Source organism: Echinops telfairi, unplaced genomic scaffold (assembly GCF_000313985.2).
Source record: "Echinops telfairi isolate 266 unplaced genomic scaffold, ASM31398v2 ScPeMD7_2186;HRSCAF=2738, whole genome shotgun sequence".
NCBI lineage: Eukaryota > Metazoa > Chordata > Mammalia > Afrosoricida > Tenrecidae > Echinops > Echinops telfairi.
In genome coordinates, this window is record NW_022106084.1 from 8,241,120 (window position 1) to 8,250,735 (window position 9,616).

The 9,616-nt window shown below is 45.0% G+C and overlaps 1 protein-coding gene across 1 annotated transcript in view; it reads right to left on the bottom strand.

The window, feature by feature from the left end:
• Nucleotides 1-9,616, bottom strand: part of MGAT4D (MGAT4 family member D) — a 105,748-nt gene that overhangs the window by 3,732 nt on the left and 92,400 nt on the right. The window contains exon 10 of the mRNA XM_013007114.1: nucleotides 2,163-2,319. Coding sequence (XP_012862568.1) covers nucleotides 2,163-2,319 — 157 coding nt within the window. The remainder of the gene's footprint in view (nucleotides 1-2,162; nucleotides 2,320-9,616) is intronic.

Here is a 9,616-nt window from a genome sequence, read left to right on the forward strand (position 1 = left end):
GGAAGATGAGCATCATAGAATGCCAATTTAATAGAAGAAAGTATTCTTGCATTGAGGGAGTACTTGAGTGGAGACCCAATGTCCTTTTGCTAGCTTAATACTATACCTATAAATATATGCACACAGATCAATTTCCCCATCCTCCTATGTAAACATGTTTACATATGTACATGCCTTTATCTAGACCTCTATAAATGCCCTTTGCCTCCTAGCTAAAGAGGAAAATTTTTTCTCAAAAGAAGGAAGACAGGTTTAAACTTTCCCTCCCCCACCCCCATGTATCAGCACAGAAATTAGGACATTAGTCACTTGTACGTTAAATTTTGTATTCATTTTTATTAACCCCATGAAATGCTTCCTTGCCCTAAAAGTCTGAGCCTTCTATCATTTATATGATGTAAGAGGTGTCTTGCTTGACTTGCTACAAAGACATTGGAATGAATATCTATAAAGTGATAATAGTGATCATAAATGCTAATTAAAGCCAAACCTACAACTATTCCATCAAATCCTGTCTCATAGAAACCTTGCATCACTAAGGTCTACTCCCTCTGCTTCAAAATAAATGCCCCTGTTAGGGTCTTAATAGTTAGTTGGCTTGAAAATTATGTTCTAATGATTCCCTTTGCCTTTGGGTGCACTGGGCTGCTCTCAGCCACTGCCAACAAGTCAGTCCCAACTCAGGGTGACCCTACCTGGGCTTTCTAAGGTTGTGAATCTTAGAAATCTGACAGCCCCATCTTTCTCCCAAGAAGCTAGGAAAGTACTCCAAGGAGCGCAAGCAGGTCCTGTTCTCTCTGAAACCCTGCTCCTACTCCACCCAAGTAATCCATTTTTACTTTTTACGTTAGAGTTTTCCTCTAAAATTTTCCTTCAGAAATAGACACTGACCTTGAGGAAAAGAAGTTTTAAAATTTCTACACTTTTAAAAGTTTGCTTCTTCCTTTAAGTCTATGGCTGTGAGCATATGTTTCTATTGAAACCCACCACCCTACTGCCTAGGTGACTCGGGATCATGCAGACCCTACAGAGCACAGCGGAGCTGTTCCGTGGGGTTTCCAGGACGGTCACTCTCTGTGGGAGCAGGCAGCCTCCTGTCTGTCTCCCTGAGTGGCTGGGGGGTTGGAACTGCCAAGCTGTGACTAGCAGCCCAGCACTGAACCCACTGCATCACCCGGACTCACTACACGGGTGGGCAGGGACTCCCTAAAATAACCTTGACAGCAGAGGAAATGAATTACCAAAACCAAACACTGCCATTGAGTCTGACTCCCAGCAGGCCTCACAGACAGGTCAGCGCTGCCCCAGGTGGGGTGGGGGTGGGGGTGTTCTGAGATGGGAGCGCTTTCCAGGACTAGAAAGCCTCCTCTTTCTCCTGGGGATTGGCTGCTGACCTCGTGGCTGGCAGTGCAACATGGAACTGCACCACCACCAGGATTCCCCCAGGGCAGGAACAGGGTGGGCATTACGATTGCCAGGTGACAAAAGGGCACTTGGAAGATTTAAAAAGTTGCTCACAGGCACGTGATTGGAAATGTGAACCAACAGGACGAGAAGACAGAAGCGTTCTTGTGTATCCCCTGCTGCCTGGCCGTCTTCACACTGGGTTGCATGCTTGCGTGTACTTAGTGTAAAGTGATGGAAAGGGAATGCAAAAGGATGATTCGGTGTATTTAAAAAAAAACCACCTGGGGAACTTAAAAAAATTAAAATTATTAGTACTAAGTTATAAAAATATTTAGCCAATGATGACCATGCCTAGCTATGATACTGAAGGTTTTCTGTCCACTTTGTTGGGGTAGGATTCTCAGTGATTTGACAGTTAACATCTAGTCATCCCCCTCGATGTGACCTACACAATGGAATTGCCTCAATAACGGGATCTGCTGTGAGTAACCAACCAGTTGTGAAAAGATTAGGGAGGGATGCAATCCTCTTACATAGATTATAGCCCTGATCCAAGCCACTGAAAGTAAGTTTCCTCTGGGGTAATACACCTTGCTTCCAACATAGGTGGATGCTATGGAAAATGCTTGCTTTTCTGCAGGGGCTGGATCTGCATCTGGCTCTTTCCCTACTCTCTGGACCTTTAGACCTGAACCAATGGCCTGCCAAATTGTCTGGTGACCTTGGGGGTCATCAGCAGCCTGCCATCTGTTTACCTGCTGGATCCATTTGCTCTGCAGCCAGAATCCTGCCGTCTGACTTGTAGATCTTAGGATCATCAACCCCTGAAGAAGCCTCCATTCTGACACTGGACCCACAGACTTGAAACTTGCCTACCTTTACAAAAGCGTGAGCCACTTCTTTAATATCAACCTGTTCATATATATAATAAAAGGAGCTCTGGTGGCATAATGGGCTATGAGTTGCACTGATAACCACAAGGTTAGCAGTTCAAAGCCACCAGCCACTCCTTGGGGAAAAGATGAAGCCTTTTGTTCCCATAAAGATTACAACCATGGAAACCCATAGGGGCTCCTCTACTCTGTCCAGTAGGGTCTCTATGAGTCTAACTCAACTCAATGGCAGTGAGGTTTTTCTTAAATTAATATACATACGTAAACTTCAGTGGGTTTACCTCTCTAGAGAAGCCAGCCTACAACACTATCCTATGACAGCAGTGAAATACTTACAAACGAACTGCAATTGATCACAAACCTGCAGACTGTGCACACACAGAGACAGAGCTTTCTGGCACTAGCAGTCTCCATGGGGAAAACTGCAGAGTTCAAAATGCAGTTGCTGTTTCTGTTGCTCTTTTAAATCACAAACACGGAGCTTAATGATGCACTGGTTTTTTGAGGACTATGCAATGATGCAGTAACTGACAACTTGGGAATTGGGCCATGAAACTCACATATCCTTGGAAATCTATCCCGCTATGGCAACATGCTTCAGGCTCCAAACACAATGGTGAGGCTTGCTGTAGCTCATGTATTGAGGGGCCCACTCTTACCAGGCCTGCACTGTCGCCTTGAAAGGTTTGATGACACAAGCCTCACATTGAAAAATAAAACAAACTCACTGCCATTGAACCGATCCCAGCCCATAGAAAACTCCACGCAGTGGTTTGAGGCAGTGCGTCTTTATCAGGGCAGACGGCCTCATCTCTCTCTCACAGAACAGATAGTGGATTTGAACTGGTACATCAGGGTCGGCAGTCCAATGCTTACCTGACAGTGCCATCGGGGTTGGAGCAAGCCTCATATTGTGATTTATCTCAAAGAATTTCACAAATATTACCTAAGAGCCCGATAGAACATCCACTCTGATCCCAAATTACAAATGATAAAACACAGTCAATTAGGTGGTATTAGAGTATAGCTCTATCTCACATCAAAGGTAGAAAGCTCACTCGATGATGAGACTACCCAATATCTGTTGTAAAATGTGACCCAAGGGCAAGCTGACCACAAAACTACCCTATATACTCGTGTATAAGCCGAGTTTTTCAGCACACTTTTAATGCGGTTTTCGTGGTAAAATTAGGTGCCTCGGCTGATATTTGGGTCTGCTGATACTCGAGTATATACGGCATATTCTTCCTCAAGGGGACACAGCTAGAGTGTGTTCCCCTTGGCACTAGGCAGACTGCATCACTGACTCGCAGCCAGCAGGATGTGACAAGCAGGCTCTGCCCTTGCCAGCCTTTGCCCATCCAAATTTCCCATTGCCTTTCCATACCCCTTCCTGGTTTGATGCAAGGAACCCTGTGGCACCACCGGTCAGGCGGGCATTGGGCTGCAAACTGCAGGGTCTGGGGCTCAAGCCCACCAGAAGAGGCTGTCTGCTCCAATGGGCACAGGTGGGTACTGGGAACCCGACAGAGACTAGCTGTGAGCTGGAACTGACTCCATGGCAGAGGGCTGGGATCTGGTTTGGTGCGAGCAGGTGGGGAGCGTCCGTGGAAGAGAGCAGAGTGACAAGTTAGGAGAGCCTGGGTTCCGGAATTCTCGCTCAGGGGAGGAGCTCCTCCTGTTCCACTAGAACTTGACTGTGAGACACTTCTGAGACTAAGCCATTGCTCGAGTTCATAGGCTGGTTTCCCCTTAAATCATGCATATCCTTCACTAAAACGGGGTTTTTCCCCCTTAAGCCATATATATGCATTTATATGGACTTCAAAAAGTTTGCTCAAACATTCTAACATCTTTTAACTCAATTTTCCCATGACCTTTCAAAGTTGCCCCTCCCCTCATATTTTTCTCTAAATAGGAACCATGAACATACCTCAAGAAACAGAGGTATTTTTCCCTTTGTGGGAAAAGAACCATAAAGACTTACTATTTGAAATTTTAACTAAACACCAGCAGTAGTCTTTAAAGAGGTGTGTGGGGGGGGGGCACGTGGTGGCGGCGGTGGCGAAGGTTCTCAAAGTTTAGCCAATAAAGTTTTATGAAGCTTCGCAAGGTGTATGAATCTCATATTATAAGAATGAGAAACCAATGAAGGCTCGGATCAGTGAAGTGATCAGAGTCAGACGCCTGGATATGGGAAAGTGATTGTTCTAATTACAAAGGAATGAATGATCTCTGCCCTAGATTTGAAGCCAGAGCTACAAGACCAGAGTCGGAAAAGTTCATGAGTGGCCACCTGACGTGGAACTGCTGGTCTCTCCCCGTCTGGACAAAAGAAGAACGATGACCTTTAGAAGTGCCATAGGCTAATGGACCACAGAAATATCAGTCACCATGATCTTGACGCCAGACCTAGACAGTGCCTGGCCACCACTACCAGGTGCTCAGAAAGATGGGATGGTTCTAGAAAGAGCGGGAGAAAGCATGTGGAACACAGCTCGAAATCATAGAAACGACCTTACTGGTTACTGGTCAGTTAGGAAACTGGCGGAGCCCCTGAGGCTCTGGCCACTAGTCACTCTTCACGTGTGGACATGCACCCACGTCTATGGTTCAGCCTTTAGCAAAACAATCACCCACTGCCATCAAGTTGAGTCAGACTCACAGATACCGTAGTTAGGGCTTCTGAGACTGTACATTTTTGAGGGAGCAGACCAAACGAAAAGCCCACTGCCTTTGAGTGGATTCCAACTCATAGTGACCCTGCAGGGGCAGTGTAGACCTTTACATATTTATGGGAGCAGATGGCCTCATATTTCACCTGCAGAGCAGCTGGTGGGTTTGAACCCCTAGCCTTTTGGTTAGCAGCCCAACATCAACAGGACAGTAAGAAGAAGAACAACACTCTCTGAGATCACAGTGGTAGCATGTACCCAAAGCCAAAGTACAGAGGGGTTAAGGAAAGAGGAAGGCAATCAGGACACACAGATAAGTCAGCTAAGCAACATTACACTGTGAGGGATGCAATCGATGACAGGAAACACAATGTCAATGAATTGCTTAAGTGGAAAACTGCTCTGCACTGTAACCCTTGGCCCAATTCAGGATACAAAGAAACCCCACCCCTCAAAACCTTTCACTACACACTCACACCAAAATTAACAAGGTAGTACCACTTTATAAACATGCATAGTAATATTATAATTATACATGTATTAATTAAGATGCATAGTACTTGTTGTAGATTGAACTGTGCACCCCCGAAAATATGTACCAGTGAATGCAACTTTGTCCGGGAAAATAATGCATTTCTTTGCAGATGTTAGATTAATGAAGTCATACCAGAGTCTTCACACACACACACACACACACACACACACACACACACACACACACACACATCAGGTCTCATGTGCAGCAATGCTAGCAGACAGCCAGCCATGGAGCTGTTCCTTTTTCAGCACTCTCAGAAGGGAATGAGTTAGCCCAGTCCCTGATCTGGACTCCCAGACTCGAGAACTCGGAAACAAAACAGATGTCTGTTCTGTAAAACCACCTAATTTCGGATGCTTTGTTATGGCACCCCTAGGCAAGGAAGACTCTAACTTCCTTCCTTCCTCCACTGAGCACTAAATAGAGGGTTCTAGGTAGTGTACAAAACCTGAAACAGACAAAAATGCATGCTTGCTGGGCACTGGGACGCTTCTATGGACACCCGCCTTCAGTGCTGTCAGAAAGCTGATACGTGATCAACAGGCCCAGGTATACGTATGGTCATAGAATAACTCTATGCAAGGTTGCAAAAAAGAGTGAAATAGATGCTACCATGAACCCAGTGACTGCTGTCTCTGCAGCACTGAAACATAACATGCTGCAGAAGGCGTTTTTAAGCAATTAGGGGGAAAGTAGAAATGAAATGGCTGAGTTTTCACTGCCCCGTAATACTCTACAAGGTCCTTGCAGATCTCATCTCCTAAGGAAATGCAGGGAATGAGTCCTTATTGTAGTATCTTTAACGATGGCCTCATAAGACACAGATACAAAGTTATATCAATTTCCCTAACTTTGTGACATATTTCTAAAACTTAACAGAGAGAAAGGCATTTCTAGAGGGCAGAGAAGATAATGATCCAGAAAGCTTGCTGTTTTATGATCAAATTTAACATGACAAAGTTGATCACATCTTCACGATGGATACCACCCAGTGTGAGCATTTTCAGAATCTTGCAATATACACATTGCATTTTCACAACTCTAATCATAATTGAGTTTAATAGAAAAAAAGGGTAAATAGAAAATGTTGATTAAAAAATGTTTAACTACTACATCTTGCAAAACAAACAAATAAACAAACCCCAAAACAGAACAAAAAAAATCTTGGACATACTTTCACCAAAATTGTAGGATAGCCTTGGGGTTACCTGGTTACATGGCAGTTCAAACTTTACTTGGGAGGATCACAGATAAGGCGGTGAGGCCAGCAATGGGGACACACTACAGAGGCAGTATATGTCTACATATACCTCACAGAAACAAGTATATGTCTACAGAACACTCTAAAGGCTATATGTATACGCATAGACACACATATATCTATTACTGTAAAGGCTACTTCAGAATATCAGGGATGCATTCATTTCTTGATGGCTAATGTTGTCCCAAGAAATTCAGGGGCTACGAAGCAGTAGATAATAAGATTTATCATTCACTCATTCACTCAATAAATATTCATGATGGTCCATTATGTGCCAGGGATTATTAGATTCAACACTGTTTACAGTAATTACCAATACAGACATCCCCCAATCTCAAAGAGCTTACACATGTAGACATTAAACAAATAACCAGGGTATAAAAGGTAAACCATAGTAACAAAAAGCAAAAACAACAACAACCCGGCAGACTAATTGCCAAGTAACTGAGAGTGGAGTTGGGGAAGTCCTTGAGAGAAAATAACACTGAAAAGTAAAAAAACAAGGTCGGTTTCTCTGGGTCTAGGTTACAGAAGGGGAGACCAGAGCGAGAAGGAAAAGGAGGGGCTGCTTGACAGCACTTGCTGCCTTCAGGTGTATTAACTCCAATCCCTGCAGAACCTCGCAGGAGCCCTGCTGGGAGCTGGGTTCTGGCCTGGGCTGCTTCGTGGGGAAAAGGTGAGGCCTCGCAGCCTGCACTCTTGGAGACAAACAGGCGCAGTTCTAGCCTGACCTATAGGGTTGCTAGTCAGAATTCACTCGGCAGCAGTGAGGTTGTGTGGTTGAAGAGCCTTGGTGGTGTCATGGGTTACGCATTCGGCTGCTAACCACAAAGTCAACAGTTTGAACCCACTAGCACGCTCCTCAAAAGAAGAGACACTTTCAGATCCCCTCAAATCTAGGAAACCCACAGGGCCAGTTCTCCTTTGTCCTCAGACTTGCTCTAAGTCAAGTGGCAGTGGACTTGGATTGTGATTTTTTTGGTTGGTGTCAGCAATGGAACCCACCGGGTATTCCCCAGCAACTCTTTGGGTTGGCTCTAAATCTGTGCATCCAAGTTAAATGACATCCTCGACAATGCCCATCTTCTTTCCCTATCTGTATCTGATGTAACTTACTTATAATGCTAGTCAGCGTCTGAGCAGCCCTGCTACCTCGGCGGTTAAGCACTGGGCGGCGACCCCAAAGGTCAGCAGGTTGACAAGCATCTCCCTTCAAATTTACAGTCTGGGAAAGTCACAGGGCCAGTTCTCCCCTGTCCTGTAGGGTTGCTGTGAGGATGGATCAGCTGGAGGGCAGTGAGAGAGAGGGATCCAGTGTCCACAGACCATTCACATACTACGATCACTCACACACAAGTCACACACAAGTCACCACGCCAGCTAAATACAGATTATGAAAAACACAGGGTATTTTTTCTAAGGAAAATGTGTTTCTAAAATTTTAGGATCTGCAGACAGACAGCAGAAAAGTGGGTGAAATGAGACAACAGTAGATGTAAAACATGAAAAAAAAAAGAATAATTTTAAATTATCAAAGGACCATGGTGGAGGGAGGGAGGGGGGAGAGGGAGGAGGGAAATGAGGAGCTGATGCCAGGGGCTCCAGTAGAAAGAAAATGTTTTGGAAAAGGTGATGACAACATATGTAAAGATGTGTTTGACATAATGGATATATGTGTGGATTGTGATAAGAGCAGTAAGAGCCCCCAATGAAATACAATTAAAATTAAAAACAATTAGGATCTGGGGATAAAGCTACATGCGATTGAAAGAACAGACAGACCAAATGTGAAGTCAAAACTGTAGATCAAAGAGGGATCAGGTTTACTACTGAAAAAAAAAAGGAGGGCTCAGACTGATCTAAAAAATGAAAAGCAGTGAGAAGTTGAGTGACCCTGAATTCTCCCAGGACCTGCTGCTCTTCCTCTGCCCACAACAGCCTGACCCAGGAAAGCCCACAAAATCACGCACATCAAGAGGGTGGGATCTTTAGGTCCATTTTGAGAACACTCATGGATCTGCCCAGGCCATCGGGGGTATGCATATCGGAAAGCCACCAACTATTTGAAAGAAGTCACTTTGCAGAAGCAGTGTTGCTAGGTGTACCCAGGCCTAACAGTAGGTTTGGACCAGTGTCAGCGGCCTAAAAAGAGTGCTGAATTTTTGCTGCACATGCATGCTTCAGAGATCAGTAATGAACTTCGGGGTTCAGATGTGGATTCTCTGGCCACGGAGTGCATCCAGGTGAACAAAGCCCCCAACATGCAGCGCGGGACTTACAGAGCTCACGGTAGGATGGGGCCATTCAATCCATCCAGGTGCTCCCTGACACATAGAAATGATCCTGACTGAAAAGGAACACCTTGTTCCTAAGCCAGAAGAGGAGGTTGCACAGAAGAAAAAGATCTCCCAGAAGAAGCCGAGGGAGCAAAAATGTATGGCTTGGGAACAAATTAAGCTAAAAATAAAAGTTAATAAAAGTTACAGCAGAAAAAAAAAAGCAAGCAAAACCACAAAACAGTTCGAGTTTTTGTTAGCTATTCTGCACCAAAAAGTTTCCATAGAGATTAACCGGCTGTCTCCTACTTCGTGACTTTTCACAGTGGCCATTTGGTTCACTTTCTCTTGGATCTGAGTTTTCACTCCGTTGCCTTTTAAATGCCAGGCAAAGCCCGCCTCCCCTCCGGTTGGGGTAGATGCTAAAAATAAATCAGCCCAAGCGTCCGATTGATCGTAAACAGGCGATAATGAATCTCTACTCATTAGGGCTGCACTGGATCCAACCCACCCCCTCCGGCTGCCTCCCCAGCGGCGCGCGTCGGTCTCGGGCGGCGCATCCAGGG